General features: G+C 38.4%; 1 protein-coding gene across 3 annotated transcripts; it reads left to right on the top strand.

Moving 5' to 3' along the window:
- Nucleotides 1-751: 751 nt before the first annotated feature.
- LOC117823720 (potassium voltage-gated channel subfamily H member 5-like) lies at nucleotides 752-20,180 on the top strand. Of its 3 annotated transcripts, XR_004633482.1 has the most exons (13): nucleotides 805-917; nucleotides 2,453-2,576; nucleotides 2,764-2,870; nucleotides 3,779-3,907; nucleotides 4,602-4,720; nucleotides 4,935-5,327; nucleotides 5,442-5,534; nucleotides 6,036-6,465; nucleotides 11,061-11,260; nucleotides 11,788-12,040; nucleotides 13,574-13,770; nucleotides 17,872-19,042; nucleotides 19,358-20,180. XR_004633482.1 is itself a non-coding variant. In XM_034698949.1 (12 exons), the coding sequence occupies exons 1-12, from the start codon at nucleotides 845-847 to the stop codon at nucleotides 18,925-18,927; spliced, it is 3,174 nt and encodes a 1,057-aa protein (XP_034554840.1). In that variant the 5' UTR covers nucleotides 752-844; the 3' UTR covers nucleotides 18,928-20,180. The 3 variants fall into 3 exon arrangements, 2 of the variants coding, with proteins under 2 accessions (XP_034554840.1, XP_034554841.1); XM_034698949.1 differs by having other exon boundaries at nucleotides 752-917; nucleotides 17,872-20,180; XM_034698950.1 differs by having other exon boundaries at nucleotides 762-917; nucleotides 4,605-4,720; nucleotides 17,872-20,180.
- The last annotated feature ends 678 nt before the right edge of the window (nucleotides 20,181-20,858 follow it).

Raw genomic sequence — 20,858 nt, 5'->3', positions numbered from 1 at the left:
TTGTTGCCTTAGCTCTTATCTTTGTATCTGTTCATATTTTTAGTTCTATTTTTCTTGTATTTTGTCTGAGCATCTAAGCATCTATTTATATATTTATTTATTAACGTGAAATAATCACTCATCCCTCTCTTCTTACATGTGCAATACGTTTTTTCTACTCATCTTCTCAGTTCTGTACATTGTTTTATACCTATGCTACAAGTCTGTGCACAGTTTTTACCACGTCACTTGTTTTGTAAATATCTATAAATTGACTTATTCAGTTGTGTATATACGTCGTAAGATATGCTTATTTTTACTTCTTTAATTTTAATTGCTAATAACTTTTTAATAATTACTATATATGCTCTTGTTTACTTTATACTGTTTTGACACTACCTACTTTGCTACTGTAACACTTTAAATTTCCCCGTTGTGGGACGAATAAAGGACTATCTTTTCTCTTTAGGTGTTTGTGTGTTTTTTGATTGTGTGTAGTCTGTCATTTGCCTGTATGTCAAAGCATTATGTAAACCCTTGTTACTTTTAAAGATTCAAAATGAATAAAAGTATGTATTTTGTGTCTGACAAGTCTGTAAATGCGCTTTGACAAAAACAGATCGTGTATAATAATTTATATTAATGTCACACTCCAAATTATACAGTCTGCAGTTTCTATTTAGACCACGAAAAATACCCCCCTTAGATAGAATCCTTTATTTTGATAATGTCAGCCCGGAAGTACCTCTACAAAGTTGCAAACTAGACTCTTGTGAGCCCAGTCCGGCTCGGACAGAAAGCTCAGTAAAGGAGTGTAGTTATCAACATCAGCACGAGCACTGAGTGATCGTCCTGAACCCTCAGAATGCATGGGGGCAAAAGAGGACTGGTGGCTCCGCAAAACACTTTTCTGGAAAATATCGTCCGGCGCTCCAGCGGTGAGTTTTACTCTAAAAGAGAGACAAGAATTAAAGGATGATGATATAGCTTGTCAATCATAATACCACACAGCACAGACTGCACGAAATGCTGAAGCAAAACTCTACTGTCATATGCTTTATCAAATTTAAAGCAGCATAAAGTGACACTTGCATGCAATGTTTACTTTTCTTTCATATTTTTTAACTACCAAACAATGCAATATAATGCGAATTATCATTTTCATATTCTTGGATTTACACACCAAAATCAGCTCCTCTTATCATACTCCTGAAGACATATTGAATTTAAAAAGAAAAAGAAAAAAAATCAAGTAATCTATAGGAACAGAGCCTTCATGTATACCTAATTATATGAAATATATGTCAGCCAAGCACTTTAATATGCATGATGAAAACAAAACAATTAATAATTGAATAACAATACAGCACAGAGCATGTGTTGATGTTGCTGATTATAGTCAAAAACTGTTAATATTTTAATCATAAGTGCTGCAGATGTGCTCTATATGCTTTTATTGTTACAGTGTAGAGTACATTTGACTTATGAATCTTCCAACATGTCAACATTCATGTGAACATAAACAGAGAGAAAATACATAAAAGAACAGTCTCTGAAAGGTTAGCTACAATTATTAACAAATGTGTATTTATGGTGATGCTGATTCATTCTATGCTTTTTAAAAATCCCTTGTAGGTCCATATCTAAAATAAGTTGTGATTTTTTTTTCAGTTGCATTTCTTTAGTACTTGTTCATTTTTCAGAAACATGGTTCAGCAGTTTATTCATGATAAAACGGTCTGCATGCAAAGCAGCAGTTTCCAAGTGTTTGTGAGATTCAAGGCTGTCATTACAAGCACAGATGAATTGTTTGATGTCAGACACACTATCAGGCATATATGAGATAATGCAACATGAATTTACTGCTTAATTTCTCACCTCAATCAAATAAATAAAGTGAGTGACCATTATGTGAAATTCAGTCTTTATGATGCATGAATCACAGAAAATAAAGACTGAATAATTATTAATTAGAACATAAACTCATCTGACTTCCACGCAATTAAGTTAAAGATAAAGCTCCTTCTTAGCTGTTGTATAGCTGGATAACTTTGCTTCTCTTTATCAATATTTGATTTACATCAAGACTGGAACATAAACATTTTATCAACAACCGTTTCTGCCCAGTGACTCGTCTGATTTCCTCTGTTACAGCTGCTTTAAATATTAATGATTTTGTTCCTACCATACATTGTTATTAGGAGAATGCTTCAAGTGGTACATTTAGCTTCAAAGTGAGGGGGGGATTGCAGGGGCAGATTTACATACAGAGATGCACATTTATGATGCCAGTCTACACAAATAAAAAATGAATGGCATATACAAGGTATCCTTACAACTACAGGTGTGATGACTGTAAGATCTTCTGACTTGGAATGACACCCAAATATCTGATCCACAGGTGCTGCAGTCTGCTGGTTTGTGTTAGTGTGTTGTACCTTGATTTTATTTTACTTTTTTGTTGTTGTTGCAGAAACCAGTTTCCTGTTGGGGAATGCTCAGATTGTGAACTGGCCGGTGGTTTACAGCAATGATGGATTCTGTAAACTATCAGGATACCACAGATCTGAAGTCATGCACAAGAGCAGCACCTGCAAGTAAGATATATATCATTGTGTGATGAGGGGTTAACTATGAGGATGCAGTAAATCATAATTTAAGAAATGTGTAATGGCGCTGATGATCTGTGACAGGGATTATTGTTTGATTGATACTATGCTTCATTTCATCCATGTTCAAAGTTTTTTGTATTTCTTTTTCTAATCCCCCCTTATTATTTTGCAGTTTCATGTATGGTGACCTGACAGATAAGAAGTCTATTGATAATATCAGAAGGAACTTTGATAACTATGAGTCCAACTTCTATGAGGTGCTGCTCTATACAAAGAACAGTGAGTATCAGATATATTGTGTCAGATATATGAAATGCATGATTAACTGTGGGTTTGTAAGGCAAGGCAACTTTATTTGTATAGCACATTTCATACATGAGGGCAACTCAATGTGCTTTACATTAAAAGATTAAAAGCATTGGAAACATTCAGACAAGCATAAAAGAACACAATTAAAATGACAAATATAATAAAAAAAAAAAAATTAGAAATATATTAAAAATTACATTAAAATTTGCATTTAAAGTGAGTTAGAATAAGCTAAGATAGGAAGGCAGTGGCAAATAAAAAAGTCTTAGTCTTTGATTTAAAAGAGGTGAGAGTTTGAGCGGACCTACAGCTTTCAGGGAGTGTGTTCCTGATATGTGGTGCATAATGACTAAACCCTGCTTCACCATGTTTCCTTCTGACTCTTGGGACTGAAAGCTGATGACCTCAGAGGTCGAGATGGTTCATAAAGTAGTAGCAGATCAGCAATATATTTTGGGCCTAAACCATTCAGTGCTTTATAAACCATCAGCAGGATTTTAAAGTCTATTCACAGACAGGAAGCCAGTTTAGAGATCTAAGAACTGGAGTGATGTAGTCTACTTCTTTGGTCCTTGTTAGGACTCGAGCAGCAGCATTCTGTATGAGCTGCAGTCGTCTTATGGACTTTTTAGGGAGTCCTGTAAAGACTCCGTTACAGTAGTCCAGTCTGCTAAAGACAAATGCATGGACGAGTTTTTCTGCATCCTGCTGAGACATAAATCCTTTAATCCTTGAAATATTCTTAAGGTGATAGTAGGGTGACTTTGTAATTGTCTTAATGTGGCTGCTGAAAGTAAGGTCTGAGTCTAGGACTACTCCAAGGTTTCTGGCTGTAGTTGTAGTTATATCATGAAACATGAATCCTATTTGTCCTACAGGAGCCCCGATATGGCTTTACATGCAGGTCGCTCCGATCAGAAACGAAAACGACAAGGTGGTGCTTTTCCTCTGCACCTTCAGAGACATCACACTCTTCAAACAGCCCATTGAAGACGAGTCAACAAGAGGTGAGACAGATCATACTCTTGTATCCAGAGCAGATGGTTCCAACCTGCCTGCATTTAATTTCTCAAACTGTTTGGAGTTCATCCTCTTTACTTGTTCCACACAGACATTATGTTCAGATCAGATGATTGGCAAGGGAAAGTCTTGATTTAGTCCGAGCTATTTTTAGCTCAATTTTTACCAAACAGAGCAGGGAGGGCAGCCAAAAGTCTGAAGCACACATGAGTGGCTGTGACGTAACGGATGATTGTTTCCTGGTATGTACCATACAACAGTCCAGGTGTTGTGTGCGCGGGTCAGTGAACACTGGTCTCCTTGGGCTTGAGCCGTGCCATGTCCTGGAGGGATTTTGTGTGCCACAAAGGCTTTTATATACATCAAGCAGAAACAAAGGACACTCAGGCCACACGGGGAGGGTGAATGTATGAAAACACTGATTATACACGGAGGAGCGACAAGAAGAGATATCTTCTTGATGTACAAAGAAATATTTAAACACAAGTAAGTCCTACTCTATACACAAGATATTCTATTTAATTTTCTGAGGTATAGGCCTTGTTGTGTTTGTTGTGTTTTAGCACAGATACATTTTTTGGGGTATTTTTTCAGCATTTTTGGGGGCTGGGTGGATTAACAAATGTAACATTTTGTGTAAAAACTTGCTGTGTGCATAACATCAGACTTTTTGCCTCAAAGCAGGATGGACAAAGTTCGCCAGGCTGACCCGTGCACTGACCAACAACCGTACCATGGTGCAGCAGTTAGCTCCACTGAGCCAGACTGAGGTCACCCACAAGCCCTCCAGATTGGCTGAGGTGAGCTGAGTCCAGGTTTTAGAATAAGGGCTTGTTTTTGCGTATTTGTTTCTATTAATTAATAGAACAGTTTTTTGGAAGGTCCAATCAATAGCATGAGGTGTTGAGGGGCCTGTTTTACACTTTTAATCCTGGAAGAGAATTGTCTTGTGGACTTTGATGCTCTTTCTCTGATTCTGTACTCATGATAATAAATACTCCCCCTCACTGATAGGCTCTCCAACTGGGATCGGACATCCTCCCTCAGTACAAACAGGAGGCCCCCAAAACACCTCCCCACATCATCCTCCACTACTGCACCTTCAAAACCACCTGGGACTGGGTCATCCTCATCCTCACCTTCTACACAGCCATCATGGTGCCCTACAACGTCTCCTTCAAGACCAGGCAGAATAACCTGGCGTGGCTTGTGCTTGACAGCGTGGTGGACGTCATCTTTCTGATCGACATCGTGCTAAACTTCCACACCACGTTTGTAGGTCCCAATGGGGAGGTGATTTCAGACGCCAGGCTGATACGGATGAATTATCTGAAGACATGGTTTGTCATTGACCTGCTATCCTGTCTGCCCTATGATATCATCAACACCTTTGAAAATGTAGATGAGGTGGGTGAATTAACTTTAACACATGTCGAATTTGAGACACCTTTTCAACTCTGGCTCAGGTATTTATGATGTGGATAAATATCTAAACATATCTGACTCACTGTTTCCACAAAGGATGTCATCACAACTGGGACTCGAGGACATCACATCCGGGAGTCTTCAAACTTCCACAGAAATATTACACGGACAGAGGACTCTGTGCTCCCAGTAAGGAAAGCCTTGTTTACAGCTGCTGTGATCATTTTTTAGATCAAATTACTCCATCAAATATTAAAGGAGTCACATCTTGTGACAAACTCAAGAAATTATCATCCAGAGTAGCTTTTTGAAGAAATGGAACATCTCTCAGCCTTGTGTTTTGGTTTTACGATCCACAGATTTAGTTGATTCATTCTCATCCTGATAGCCGGCAGCCAGCTGCAGCTTTCAGCAAGATTATTAATAAAACCTGTATGCTACCTGTCCAACACTGAAACAGTACTCAGACAAAGTAACAGACTAGTTGATGAGTCAGGAGGTGTAGCAGAATTCCAAATCATTCAGTTTAATATAAGAGAAAACAAAAAAGCAAACTTAAATATTCATCAGTAAAAATCAGAATTCTGTGACTTGAATTATTTTTAGATCATCAATAATTAGCAAATCAATTTTGACCCCTCATTTCCCCCTGAAAGTACATTAAGTCTGACTTACATCCTCTCCCTCCAGGGTATCAGCAGCCTGTTCAGCTCCCTCAAGGTGATCCGCCTGCTCCGCCTCGGCCGTGTGGCCCGCAAGTTGGACCACTACCTGGAGTACGGAGCAGCCGTCCTGGTTCTTCTTGTGTGTGTCTTTGGCCTGGTAGCTCACTGGCTGGCGTGCATCTGGTACAGCATCGGGGACTACGAGGTCATAGATGAGACCACCAACACCATAAAGACGGACAGCTGGCTCTACCAGCTGGCCCTCAGTATCGGTACTCCGTACCGCTACAATGCCAGCGGGACTGGGCAGTGGGAGGGTGGTCCCAACAAAGACACACTGTACATCTCCTCTCTCTACTTCACCATGACCAGTCTCACCACCATCGGCTTTGGAAACATCGCTCCGGCCACAGACGGAGAGAAGATTTTCTCTGTTGCAATGATGATGGTTGGCTGTAAGTATATCATCCACTACAGTACTAACTATTTATTACAAAGCTTTTAAATCTAAAAGATGTGTTTCAGATCTTCTGAACAAATGTAGACATTGCTTCATTTTGATTTGCTTTTATTTTATTTCATTATTGCATATCCTGATATATGTGGTTGTTAATGCAGCAGTAAATTAAGATTAAGTCCATTAAGTCATGTGGCTATCTAATGCAGAAAAGCACTAACTCTACATATTCAAACAGGCTCCAGTAATCACAAGGCCTTCAATTTTTCCAGTATTCTTCAGCGCATAGTTCCAACAAAATCCAAAATTTCTAAATGTCCATTTGAGAATTTGTCAAGCTTGTCAAATACAATTCTAATCAAAGTGACCACTGTTTTTCTTCCTCGGTGGATAAACTGTATGACCTTGACAGTCAAAATAAATCTGAGCAGAGGGCAGAAGAACAGCAGCTCCCCTCTTGGGTCAGTGTTTTTCCAGCATGAAATCAGCACTGAATAAAACAGGACAATAATGTCATGTGTAAATGTTATGATTGTGCATACTCCCCTAACTTGAAATAGTGACCTTCAAAACCTGGTTTAACCAATGACCAGCAAGAGGCAAGTGCACAGGTTGCAAACAAATGAAAACAGATGATAAATTAATCCTGCTTTCCCTTGATGTATGACTTCAGTTAACATTTTACGTGAGAAATCAGTCTAAAATAGTTTAAGCCTTTATGAAAACAACGTAATGGGATTTTCGCAAATATTGTCCAATTTAGGGGTGAACTGATGATTAAGGAGGATACACTTTCAGGCACAGCTAACTGTGACTGACAGGATAGAGATGTAGCAATTCAAATCTACCCTCTTGTCCACATTTGATCACATCTTGCTCATAAAAACAAGACGGCTAAATGTCTAAAATGAACTTGAGGCTTCAGACCAGCTGTATATTAATGGGTGACTTTACTTAGACTACATGTACTTATTTCACACAGCCCATGGTTTAAACTGTGGTAGCTATTCTAGCTGTTGTTTGTGTCAAGCTAATGCTAAGACAGTGAGATGTTGTTAATAAAACATTAAAGCTACGTTAATGTACCAAATTCTGCTGAATACAAGTAATACTAGAGAATGTAAAGTGTAAATCGTTAGCTCTCAATAAAACAGTGTACATACTGGACTTACAGGACTTGGAGATTTTACACCTGTTCATATCTTTTGGTTGAATATGAGCATGCCATGACAACATATATTTGTAATAGACATATGCTAGTAGAACACTAGCTGTACAGTTAAGTCCCCTTTATTCTCTTAAACACTCTGCAGGAAACAAGCATGCTTTGATGCTGCTTCATTTCAGTCATGCATCATAACATGCCAGTGCAACCTTGCAGGAGCTGTAACAATCTGGATGCGTTTACTTGCATGAGATTCAAGACACGCTAACGTGCTGCACAGTATGCCTGGTTCCTTGCCAGTGGCCAGTAAAGCAGCATATGGAGGAGATGTTGTACAGGTTTAGAGGATCTGCACAGAAGCTCACAGAGATCAACACATAGCTGGTTCTTACAACAGTCAATGGTTATAGGTGAGACAATGGATGCGGGCCTCTTCAATGATAATGGGACAGTTTCATCATATAGATCACATAAAGACACATGCCCTCAGATAAGAGCATACAGTATATACTGTATATGTGAACAAGTGACAGTACATGAATTCCTAAAGCACAGAAACATTTCAGGTATCAAGTGCAGATAAAAACACAATAAATCAGATAAATCTTACAAAACATATCTATAATTTCAATACCACATGCTAATTTGTGTCCTGTGTACAAGGTGACTTTTCTAAGGCTTATCAGACATCATGTGCTCTTTGCTTTTCTCTCAATGTCCATGTGACAAGCCTGTTATACTCTACATGCTCACATTGTCTTTTTTTTAGTTGCGGCAGGAAGTAATGAATCTGTGGCCGCAGGACCTTCCTCCTTGTACATCTTTTTTAAAGCTTCAGCCAGAACTGCCTTTAACTATGCTGATTTTATCTGTTTAACCTTTAATCTACCAGGATTTTTTTTTTATATTCACCAATTAGTGTATATACATGTAGTCGATACAGACATACTAGCAAGTACAAACATTACAAAACATGGAAGGACACATTTATACACTTGTGAAGAGAGAGAAAGCAGAAGAGAAGAGAGGGGGAACAAAAGAACCCAAAACTAAACAGAAACAAGAAAAATAAAATAAAACAACCAAACAAAACAAAACAAAACAAAAAAAATAAGAAATAAATAAATAAAAAGCAAAAAAAAAAACAGAGAACAAAAAAGAAAGAAAGATAATAATATTAGCAATCAATAAGAGTAGTGATGTGGCAATATATTATAATAAGAGTAATCAATAAGTAAAATAGCTCTAAGACCAAAGGGGATGAAAAAAAAAGGAAGGGAAAGGAATATCTCTTTTGAGATACAAACTTTTTCTAAAATTAAGTATGAATTGTGAGAACGGAGCAAGTGTTCAGAGCTGAGGCTCCCCCAGTGTTTTAACCATGATGCAAATTAACTTTGTTTATTCACCAGGGATAATGTGCATGGAAAAAAAGAGATTGATATATTGTTAATTAGTTTGTTTTCAGCCCCTGCCACTGCAAGCCTTTTTTAAAAATTGTCACATTTCAAACTAATCCAGAAAACTGTATTATTATTTACATTACAAAGTAATTCACAGGCTGTCTTGACTCTGTGTATCTCTCATTTGGCTGCAGCCTGACCATTTGAGCCCCTGTGCAGAGTTAAGGACTCTTTGGCTTCGGCCATAATAAAAAGTGACATGGTCTGTGGCTGTCACAGCCCGCTCCGTGAGGGTCCGTATGAAGGTTGGGCATCACATATCTCTGTAAGAAAAGCATTGTTTTTTTGAACAGCAAAAAAAGCTTTTGAAAATCTCCAAAAATGTTTATTGTTTAAACAATATGAAAATAAATCTAAAGTGACTCCTGTGTCGTACACTGACATAGTCTAAATTCACATCATATTCATTACATATTTTCAAATGACATTATGTGTTTTGAGTTATTATTAAATTCACAGTTAATGTGCATTCAATGCAGAGTAATGGACTGTGTAGTCTCCATTAGTCTTTTAAGTTATATTTTTAGCTGCGCAGTAAAAGTACTTCTGATCTTTAAAGTGGTCAATATTAAAGTCTGCCTATTCATAAAAATCAGTGTATTCAATTTAAAAATAACTCTAATGATGGGAAATGTTATAAAAAGGCAATCCAACCTAATTTGAATGACATTGAACCTCTATATAAAAATAGAAAGATCTATTTTTACGCAAGTGTTTCTTTTTTTTGCCTTCACACTGCTGTTACAGTAATAGCTTCACCTTTAGTGTCACTGCCTCCACTGTCAGCCTTTGCTTTACAGTTCCTCTGTCACGATCGGCCCTAATGCGCTGACCTTTACCGCACTCCTCTGAAACAGCATGTAAAGTGATGCAATAAAAACAGTGAGGGAAACCCAAACTGACAGCCTCGCTTCAAGGTCTGTACTTCCAAAAGTAAACACCCAGTACTCTGGTGGTGTTTCCATCACGAAGATCACTCAGTCACACTGAAGTGTCGCCTTCCATTACAGCCCATAAATCTCCTGCTACAGATACGGGGGTTTAATTATGCGAGAGGAATAGGACAATGGGAGAGTTTGCCTGTAGGCTCCAATGTAGTAAAAGGACAATGAGCTGTGGCGTTAGTTATGTATCCTAACCTCTGAGATCCTGTTGTATCAACTGGAGACAACTCTTTCCTCTTGAGTGGCTAACCTCTGATAAGAGATGCCGACTGACTCTTTGAGGTCACTGCAGCGCAGCAGCACACTTCTCATACTAAAGAATATTTAAATTATAAATTACATTATAAAGGTTCAATCCACCACTTAGTGTTTGTTAAGAGAAGAACCCTATTGTAAACTTTATAAAATGTTATAACAGAATTATTAAATATGCAACAATTGTGTCAAAATGAAGATTAATTTGTGTAACTCATAACCAGTTTAAATCACATGGTCTCCAACATTAAGCACAACCTTACGAACATTAAGCCCCTTTAAAAATACAAAACAAATTCCTTTTTTATTGAATTCACAAACCCTTTAATGAATGATGTATTATAGGTTATACTGAGAGGGTTTTGAGGAAACAAATCAGGGTTAATTTAACTGTAATAAATGGGCACTTAAAATAGAAGCTACGCTATGTTTGAGGGGAATTTTAAGGAGAAAACTCTTTAAAATTGTTGCAAAAATAACAGAATTATGCTTTAAGTTAAACCTTAAAAACACCTTATTTTATAAATAAAGGTATGAAAGTTAAAATATCATTTTTTATACAAATTTAATGTAATTCCAGCCATTTATTAAACCTTTAACTATGTGTGTAATCCATTCAATATCACAAATTTTTTTTAAATGACCTAAATTATTTTTGTATTTTAGCAAAAGCCTGAAATCATTTCAGACCTCTTTCTTAACCAAATGTTTCACCAAATTAAACGTCCCCTCACTGTTCTTCATTCTTTCCCATCTATTGTTTTAGCGCTGCTGTATGCCACCATCTTTGGAAACGTCACCACAATCTTCCAGCAGATGTACACCAACACAAACCGCTACCATGAGATGTTGAACAACGTGCGCGACTTCCTGAAGCTTTATCAGGTTCCCAGAGGTCTGAGTGAGCGAGTCATGGACTTTATTGTGTCAACCTGGGCCATGTCCAGGGGCATCGACACAGATAAGGTATTGCTGAGGGTCCAAAACAAACGCCTGTTCACACAATAATAATTGACAAAAATATCCTCATAGAATTATCACAGTGTATCTATTTATGGTGTTTCTGGTCAACACAACAGAATACAGCTAAAATTCCATCACTAGTAATTCATTAGCACAAGGCACTCTAAGGAAGGCAGGTGTCCACTGATGTATCTCTATAACAAAGGCTTTATAACCTGTGTTGGTTGAGTCACCCTACCCAAATAGGGCCATGTATTCAGCTTTTTGAAACGAGGTTTACCCTCTGTGAACACCAGAAATTACTTGTCTTGCTGCTGTAATTTCTTGCCTTAAACATTTTCTTGGTCCCTCCACATTTTTTAAATTAAAATGTTGTAATCCGGCCCCAATAAGGCAGTTTTAAAGAACTGAAGCATTTTTCATTAATGTAAGAAAATAAATGTTTTGCCTTGACTGAACTTTTCTCAAACAAAGTTATCACTGCTGATGAGATTAAATGATAAACTTGGATGTCTCACCATCTCTCTCAGGTTCTCGCCATTTGTCCCAAAGACATGCGTGCAGACATCTGCGTCCACCTCAACAGGCAAGTGTTCAATGATCACCCTGCGTTCCGTTTGGCCAGTGATGGCTGTCTGCGCTCCCTGGCAGTCGAGTTTCAGACCACACACTGTGCACCTGGAGACCTCATCTTCCACATCGGAGAGAGTGTCGACACACTCTGCTTCGTGGTGTCCGGCTCACTCGAGGTCATTCAGGATGATGAGGTTACCGCAATACTAGGTAATCATCAGCATAGTCACTTAGCGGCCTTTTATCACTGACGTCACGTTCAAGCTCAAATACGGTTACCATTTTATACCTGCTGTATTTCAGGGCTCTATCAGTCTTACTTTTATAATTTTGACTTATGAACAAGTAAAACAACAATTGATAATCAAAATATTTAAAAGGAAAACATTATTGATGACCCATTAGCCACATGAAACAGTGAGGGTTGCCAACTTTCTCACTACTAAATAAGGGACAGGTGCACGGTGCCATGGTGGTGTGAGCATGATGTGTGAACTCAGCGTATATACAAAATCTGATTCAACTGGAAATGCAGAAAGTGTTTATATTCCCTTTAATCCTTACTGTATCATTATGTGACCTTATATGACTAAACCTCAAAGAAACCACAAATTGGCTCTGTACATCAAAAAACAGGCAAAAGAAAAATTAAATGCAAAAGAGGAGTATGACTGAACAAATTTACTTTTTCCATAGACACTTTTTGCTGCTCTTGACTGACTCAAGCAGTCTTTTGTCCTTTTGCACAGAGAGAAGTCCTTACATGACAAGTCACAGTTTACAGATATTTGAAGTTCATTTTTGATCAGCTCTGTGCTGCATCTGTTTCTTGAGTCTGACCATTTAATGGCCATCAGAGAGAAAATCCTCTCCATACTTTGATGCAGGAATCGGCGCATTTGCGCTGTATACAACTGATATGTGTGAGGGGGCCAGTGATGGATGACAGGCACATGATCTGCCACTGCCGTTTTATCTGATCTAGGATCTGTAGAGTGCAGTCTGCTGTATTTACAAGAGTTAATAGTCAATATACGGGACAATTAAGGTCCTGTATGAAACAAACCAATTTAGCCCAATATACGGGATGTCCCGGCGAATACGGGACAGTTGGCAACCCTAGAAACAGCAGATAGTGCAAATGTGCACCCAAGTCTCTTCCTCATGCAACTGTTAGCTTGAAAATGGCTTAATGTTAACAGTAACTTTGAAATTGTTCGACGATATGAAAGAAAAGGCAAAAAAAAATGTACTTTGTAGAAAAAAGTCATATTTTGATAATTCTGCATCAGACACCAGCTAGTATTAGCATACAACACTTACAGTGCATGCTAACATTACTGATACCTTTGAATTACAACCTTTCCTGATACAACACATTTCAAAGGTGATATTAGCTTTTATCCACTTCCTAGCTTGTGGTTATTTTAGATAAAAGTTGCAGGTTAACTATTGTCTACTGGGGTAGTCAAATATATTGTTTTAGCTTTAAAAATAGCCTGATGATGTCCCTCCTGAAATTTACTATCAACTGTCTTTTAGTTGACCAGCAATGAAATGATAATGATTTATATTATTCCATTACAACTTGATAAATGACATTACTTACAACATAGAATACAGCAGTGTGACATTATGATGGAATTTGAGCTTCTTAATATAATGAATTGGCCAACTCAAGAATACATTAAAACACCTTTAACCTGTTATTTGCAAAGTGATAATCTTTATCGCTCCATGCAGGAAAAGGTGATGTGTTCGGAGATGTGTTCTGGAAAGAGACTACGATGGCTCGGTCTTGTGCAAATGTTCGGGCTCTGACTTACTGCGACCTGCACGTCATCAAGAGGGACGCTCTGATGAGGGTGCTGGAATTCTACACTGCTTTCGCCAACACTTTCTCCCGCAACCTCATCCTCACCTGCAATCTACGAAAACGGGTAAAAAGAACTCTTAAACTCATTAAGGATGATATAAGCTCTGAAGAAAGAATGGACATCAAGGTTTGACTTGGATGTTATATTGCTGTGTTTACATTTTTTCCAATTTGATATATAATGAAAGAGAGTGGCAACATAAATCAACCCCACTTTATTCTTCAAGGGCACCAAAGGAAGACTTGTCTCCAAAAGTCAGGCCGAAAAGTACGAGAAAAGGCATTTGTCTAGATTTGCATCCATCTAAATGCTTTAAAAGCTACTAGCAGCCTGTTGCAACGAACACCAATAAGATGGTTTGAATTTAAGCCCCGCCTACTTTTTGGGGTGGCTGCTCAGATTTTAGTGGAGGCCCAGGCCACCCCATGGCCACCACCAGGACACTTCCCTGGGTGCAAACGTAAAAATCTTTAACTCCTGAGTTCAGTATTTCACTTGGTGTTAAAATTGTGAAACTTGAACATACGAGCTGATACATATTATACGTAAAAGAGGAGGAGCCAAAGTGTTGACTCACATTAAAGATTTAATAACAAAAGAACAAAAAAACAAAGAGAAAAACAAAACTTACTTTAGAAATCTAATTTCACAGGGGGTCAAAGGGAAGTTTTGCAGGTAATGATGAACTGACACAAGGTAGGAAACACAGACTGACCGGGGCAATCAGACACAGGTGAGACAATGAGACACAGGCGGAAATGGAGCAAAGCCTGCAAGCTAGTTCAGGCAGGCAACTCGAGCTGCGCTGCTATACACATCACATGTCCCACTCTCATAACCATCATCCAATCCTCTGCTGCCTGCATGCCTATTGCTGAATTTTCTTTCATCCCCACCGCCACCCCAGCATCCACCTGCAGGCTCCGGGGGGTATTCAGTATGTTTTGCTCATCACTCAATGTCTGCATGTAAACTTATGTACAGGGAGTGATGAGGCCGGAGCCTGGGTGCCAAACATGAACATGTATTTGCTGCTACAATAAACAATTTAAATGTGACTTGCCTAACTGAACTAAAGAGGGTGCAATCAAACTGGAGGGAAACACAAGGACAGGAAGTAAAACTAAACCAGATACACAGGGGGCAAAAACTTCAAAATATAACAGGAAACATTAGACTGTACACAATACACAAACATAAAAACCAAACCCAGGAAATAACTGGAATATAACCCCAACATATGAAACAAAAAGCACAGAAAACTAAATAAATCTGAACTGAAACTAAAATAACCAAAAATCACAAAAAGAAAACTTAGAACTGACCAAAGCATGACACTATACATGATTGTATCAGACAGTGTGATATTAACATCATGTCCATGACTTCAAGGTTATTTTTATCTATTTGAGCCTTGCTGGAAGTGCCATCCCAGCATCTGCTCTACTTAAATGACTGATGTGTAAATACATATGAATTATTCTGCTCAAGGTAATTTCAAAAAGAGTTTGTTTGAAAAAGTAGATAATTTTAACAGGCTTCTAATTCATAATGAATTGAGCTTCTCCAGGCTGTACATATATAAACCCCAGTGTGACTCTAAGATGAATTGTTTCCAGTCTTCATAGCATGCTGCTCATATATCTCTTTACATTGAGCCTATGGGATGAAAACTACATACATTATTGATTATAAGTATTCCCTTGATAGTCAGTCTGGCACATGTGGATTGCTCTACTCTTTGTCCAGAGTAGCTTGTTTGAAAACTTGGACATATTATGGCTTAAATTATGCACTTTTATGGAGGAATTATATAGACATACATTCATGGAATATAATGTCTCTATATATAGAAAAACAACCCTGACATACCATAGCAGAAACATGGTTGCAGAATGCTTTAAGTAATCATATAGCTGCAGCTCCACTCTGAGAAGTCTTATATAATCATACTGAGATGAAACAATGGAAGAACAACCGCTCTAAATCTAAAGTATTTCAAACTATGGCGACATGTTGAAAGATTTATAGCATGTACTTAAATATATTCAATGAAAATAAAACCATCTATTATTCATTTGAGCAGTGTTAGAAAGTGCAGTTTTAATATTCACTCTCCATCATCTTTATAGTTATGTGTTCAGTTAACCTGCAGGTGGTGAAGTTTGCATCTAAAATGTACACCAAAAAGAAGTTCATTTTTGATCAAGTACCACACTCAAGAAACTGAACACTCTTTATCACTCAGCTACCCGCTTTGCCACTAATGCACACTTCCACACTCACCACTGTGATCTCTATAAATTGGTGAGGTGGCCCTCCCTTCATACCCGGCGACTTCATCACTGGCTTCATTTTGTATACAAGTCAATCCTGGGCAAGACACCTCCCTACCTGTCCTCTTTTCTTCACGTCACCCAAGCCTCATATCGCAATAGGTCCAGTGAATACATCAAGTTCATCATCTCCAGTACTTCTACTGTTTTCAGCCATAATTCCTTTCATTTTGCAGCAGCTAACAACTGGAACAACTTACAAACGCCCTAAAACTCTCAACTTTGACTCCACTCACAACCTTCAAACTTAAACTCCAACAGATTGTAGTCTACTGTTGCTCCTGCTGATCACTTCAGACCACTACTTACATGCATACTTATATACACACACAAACTTTTCTTACACCTCAAGCACATTGCTTCTAACTTGTTCACTTTTGTTCCATTTTATGTTTATGTTATGTTTTTTTTGTTTTTTAAACAGAGTTTTATTGTTTTTCCACAAACAGCATAGAATTAAATCAAATCATATATCTTGCTTTCAAACCACATTACACATTTGAAGTAAAACATTAAGAGTGGATTATGTAAAGACATTTACATTAGAAAGAGAAGAGAAGGAAGAAGAGAAAAAATATATATATATATAAAATAAAATACATAAATAAAACAAAATAACATACTGCCACCATATCATACTGTGCATTCCAAATAAGGAAAACCCAGCTGCCAGACCACCCCCCCCCCACAGGTTGCATATTGCCATGGTAATACGTTTTCACATAACAAGTACAAGCAAATATAATACCTGATACAAAAAAAAGGCAAAGCCAGCTAAGCTATACCGACATTAGAGACTCAATAAAAAAAAAGTAAAAGAAAAAGGAGGATGCTTATTGATTAGCTCTCTGCAGGTTTGGCCACTTTATGTCATTTTGTCCCCTCATCAGAAGTTGAGTCATCTCTTTAGGTAAATAACTGAACACAGGAGACCACAAGTCAATGAAGTGCCTCTCATTACCCCTCAGAACCACACTGATCCTTTTGTGTTTATATGTCTATGTGTGTGTATGGGTTCCTGTTGGCGCCTCTTGGTCAGGTCATGTTTTTAAATGAGAACTGGTTCTCAAACATTTTACCTGCTAAAATAAATGTCTAATAATAATAATTATTAATGTTTTATATGGCAAAACTTTGGAACCTTTCTTTTTGGTTTCAGGTTTTTTTTCCCACAGTCTGCAGCTGATTCCATGAAACTGATTGTATTCTTCATGACAGTGTGAAAGATGTTGCAGATATGGACTGTGTTGAGTGAAGGCACCTCAGCCAAATTGGATCAGGAGAAGACCCTCCAATTATAGAGCTTTCTCTTCCACTTTTACACCTACTTAGTTCATCTTTTTAATCATAGATGAGTTAAATGTAGATATAATACTTGAAAGAAATATATATCTTAACCCCTGGCAGCTATTATAGCTTAAAAAAATTCAAGCAGGAGGGTTTAGACATAGATATAACTGCCTAAAGGACTGCAGAAGCACTTTGTATTCAGCTGTTTAATATGTGAAAATGATTTGTTACTGTTCCTGAGCAATAAACATAAAAGAGATGTCGATAAGCTGTGTAAAGTTTTTCTTAGTTTTCATTCTTAGACAATTCAGAGACACTTATGGCCTCCATTATCGCTCCATTAACAGTTTCCCTTGTGCATTCCAGCTTTCAAGTCTTTAATATTTCATACATGCATAGCAGGTCTAGCTGCTAATCTTTTATATAAAGCTGCATTATAGATGTTCGCTCTACAGAGCTCCTATACTGTGATTTAAATGTGGCCTTGGTGTTTATATCCCTCGTTACTGTTCTCATGCATAGGTTCTCCCTCTTTCAGATCATCTTCAGAAAGATTGCAGATGTGAAGAGGGAACAAGAGCGCCAGAGAACTGAGGTGACCCTCTCCATCCCTGACGACCACCCAGTTCGCAAGCTGTTCCAGAGGTTCAGACAGCAGAGAGACGGTCAGACACCAGGGGAAATCAACGCTTACTGTGACAATAACTGTGTGCAGGTGGACTCAAACCCAAAAGCTGTGTCCTGCCAGCCGCAAGCCGTGCAGAATAATTCACCCAGCAAAGGAGGCCTGGCTGCACCTCCACTAGCATTCGTGCACACTGAGAAGTCAGAGCAGAGCTGCACAGAGGAGGCAGGGGAGTCTAAATCTAGGCCGTGTGCGGAGAATCAGGTGTCCCGCCCTGTGAGGAGCAGCGGTGTAGGTGGAGAGGGAGCTGCAGGCGGTGTTACAAGTGGCAGAGGTTCTCGAGGTTGGGCAAAATTTAGAAATGCAGCTTCTGCTGCACCACTGCCTCCTGCTGTGGAGCCTGAGAAGCAGCCTAAGAAAGAGGAAGAGTGGCCAAAGGGATCCTCTGAACAATTAGAGGCAGCCTGCAAGATCCAGGATTCAGAGGAAGGTGGAGAAACAGGGGGCAAAGAGGGAGGAAACAGTGCCGGAGAAGGAGGTGAAGAAACAAGCGCCCTGCACAAAACAGACTCATGTGACAGCGGCATCACAAAGAGCGATCTGCGCATCGACCGAGCTGGAGATTCAAGAAGCTCATTTGAAAGAAGCCCGATGGAAAAGAGCCCCATGGAGAAAAACCCATTTGGGCTCAGTCTCGGGGTTGACTCCCTCAAACAATCTTTCCTTCAGCCGGCCCCCGAACAAGCCCTCCTTCACACCATCCTGCACGACGCCAAGCTGGAGCTGAAAGCAGACATTCAGATCCTGAGCGGCCGCCTGTCGGTGCTCGAGTCTCAGGTGAGCGAGGTCCTCAGGCTGCTGTCGGTTAAAAGAAGACTGTCGCTGCCGCCGACATCGTCCCCGAAGGCCAGAGTGAAAAATCAAGACTCGGTCTCTGCTTCCTCCAAAAAAGATGATGGACCTTTTTGAATTTCCTGACCTCTTTAAAGACTGATTTATAGAAGCACCAGTTTGCATGACCTGCAGGACTGCCAAAGAAGTTACTTGCATTAAACACTTGACTGCATGCAGAAATCCCTTTCATGTAAGCTTAGCACAACAAAAACCCAGGGCTCATTCTTGCAGGTTTACAGTTTACTTATGAAGGACTTTGTTCTCCTTCCAATGCAAATGAGAAAGACAAAAAGGAACAGGAGCATTATGAAACAATCCTTTAGAAGAGTAATGAATAGGTTCTTTTTAAAGAGTTACAAACACCTGTAGCTCTTCTTATCTCATGAATGATACTCTGATGAAGGCTTCTCAGCCTGACGGGACGATTAGTGAAAAGAGAGGAGCTAAATCTAATCTACAGTCTTTAAAAAAACATATACTTTGTCTTTCTTTCTGTCATTTTCAGGTTACTCCTGGTTCTTGATGTTGAATTGAAGTTTTGGCACAACTTTCAGAATCACTCATTTACAGATCACTTTAGAGACAGTGAACCACCTCTGGAGTCATTAATTGTCAGGTAATGACATGTGCCTTAAAATATCAAAGCCTCAGTCTGAGTTTTATTGATGGTATGTGTTCAACTCCAGGTATTTAACCCTTCTTTTAATTTTCCACAGAACAAAAAGGAAAAATAGAAACATACAGAAGCAAAATGATGGAACTTTAAGATATTTTTTGTGTACTTTGGACTGAATTTGTTGCTTCTCTGTGCTATCATTTTATGACCTGTTTGGGAACTTTGAGCGTTTTTCTTATGCATGTGAAATAGGAATAGGAATGCAAATCTAGACATGGATCTTCTATAAATTTGTATTGAATCGTTCAAAGATTTATTTACCGCCGACAACATGTGAGAAATTGAACAGGTAACTGCTGCAAACTTCTTGTTCCCCTTTCATGTAAAGTCACCTCTTGCTCAGGTACATTCACCCCAAGTTTGAATATAAACAATGCTGTGAGTTATTTTCACCATTTGTAGAAAATGTTAAATGTTACACTAAAGCTATGCAACTCTAAATATGTTCAGTTTCTAGATGACAAATACCTTAAATTAACTTCTTGATGCTTCCTTGTTTTCTGTGTGACCATGAGTGTGTACGGCCTGCACAGATATGAGCATGTGGCTGATGATGATCTCTTTTATATCACATATGTACAATCAATGATTTTGCATGCATTCAGGGATAATGTCAACAGTGAAATTAATAATAATAACTGATGCCCGTTTACTTCCTTTTGTGTTGTGTCCTCTGATACTGTTAGCATCAAAAGAAGCATTAAAGAATATTTATAAGGTATTAACTGCAAAGCTGATTCATTATCAGGAAAATTAAATGTTTGATTATTGTTTCCTCTAAAGTAGAAATCATTTAAAACTCTGAATTAAACTTAACTTCTTTCAGTAATTTCTCGTTTATGAATTGTTTCATTCACTACTTCAATAACAGACCAGGAACATGGGGAGGGAGCAGGCTATAGCATGCGTCAGACTGTTTCCCCTGTCTGAGTTAAATCTCAGGGCTACTGTAGAGATAACATTTTTTAGAATAATTAAACATTTCTCCATTTAAATGTAAAAGAATGACTTAACCTCTATAAATGTAGACTTTCAAGGAATTGAGGAAAAAATGAGAGCATTTACAGCAGGCATGTCCAAAGTACGGCCCAGGGGCCAATCGTGGTCCTAGGTCCATTTAATTATGGCCCCAAGCTTCCATCTTAAAACGTGTTATTTATAGCACAGATATTAATCACATTCTGAATCATCTGTAGATTTGCAGTTCCTTTCAAGTGCAAAAACAAAACTAAAGTCAATCCAGAAACATCTGAAAAAGCTTCATATGGACTTGTCTAAAGCCAAAGCTCTGGATATTCTGCAAGACGGCAATAAAGAAGAAACACAAGAA

This window comes from Notolabrus celidotus, chromosome 13, assembly GCF_009762535.1.
Source record: "Notolabrus celidotus isolate fNotCel1 chromosome 13, fNotCel1.pri, whole genome shotgun sequence".
Taxonomy (NCBI): Eukaryota; Metazoa; Chordata; class Actinopteri; order Labriformes; family Labridae; genus Notolabrus; species Notolabrus celidotus.
Note: the sequence above shows the minus strand (reverse complement) of the source record. Positions and strands in the feature narration are given on the sequence as shown.

Coding starts and splice junctions, on each gene's coding strand:
- LOC117823720 (XM_034698949.1), top strand. CDS start 845: ATGCATGGGGGCAAAAGAGGACTGGTGGCTCCGCAAAACACTTTTCTG. Junction 4,721..4,934: donor AGCCCTCCAGATTGGCTGAG/GTGAGCTGAGTC, acceptor CCTCACTGATAG/GCTCTCCAACTGGGATCGGA. Junction 5,535..6,035: donor CAGAGGACTCTGTGCTCCCA/GTAAGGAAAGCC, acceptor CTCTCCCTCCAG/GGTATCAGCAGCCTGTTCAG.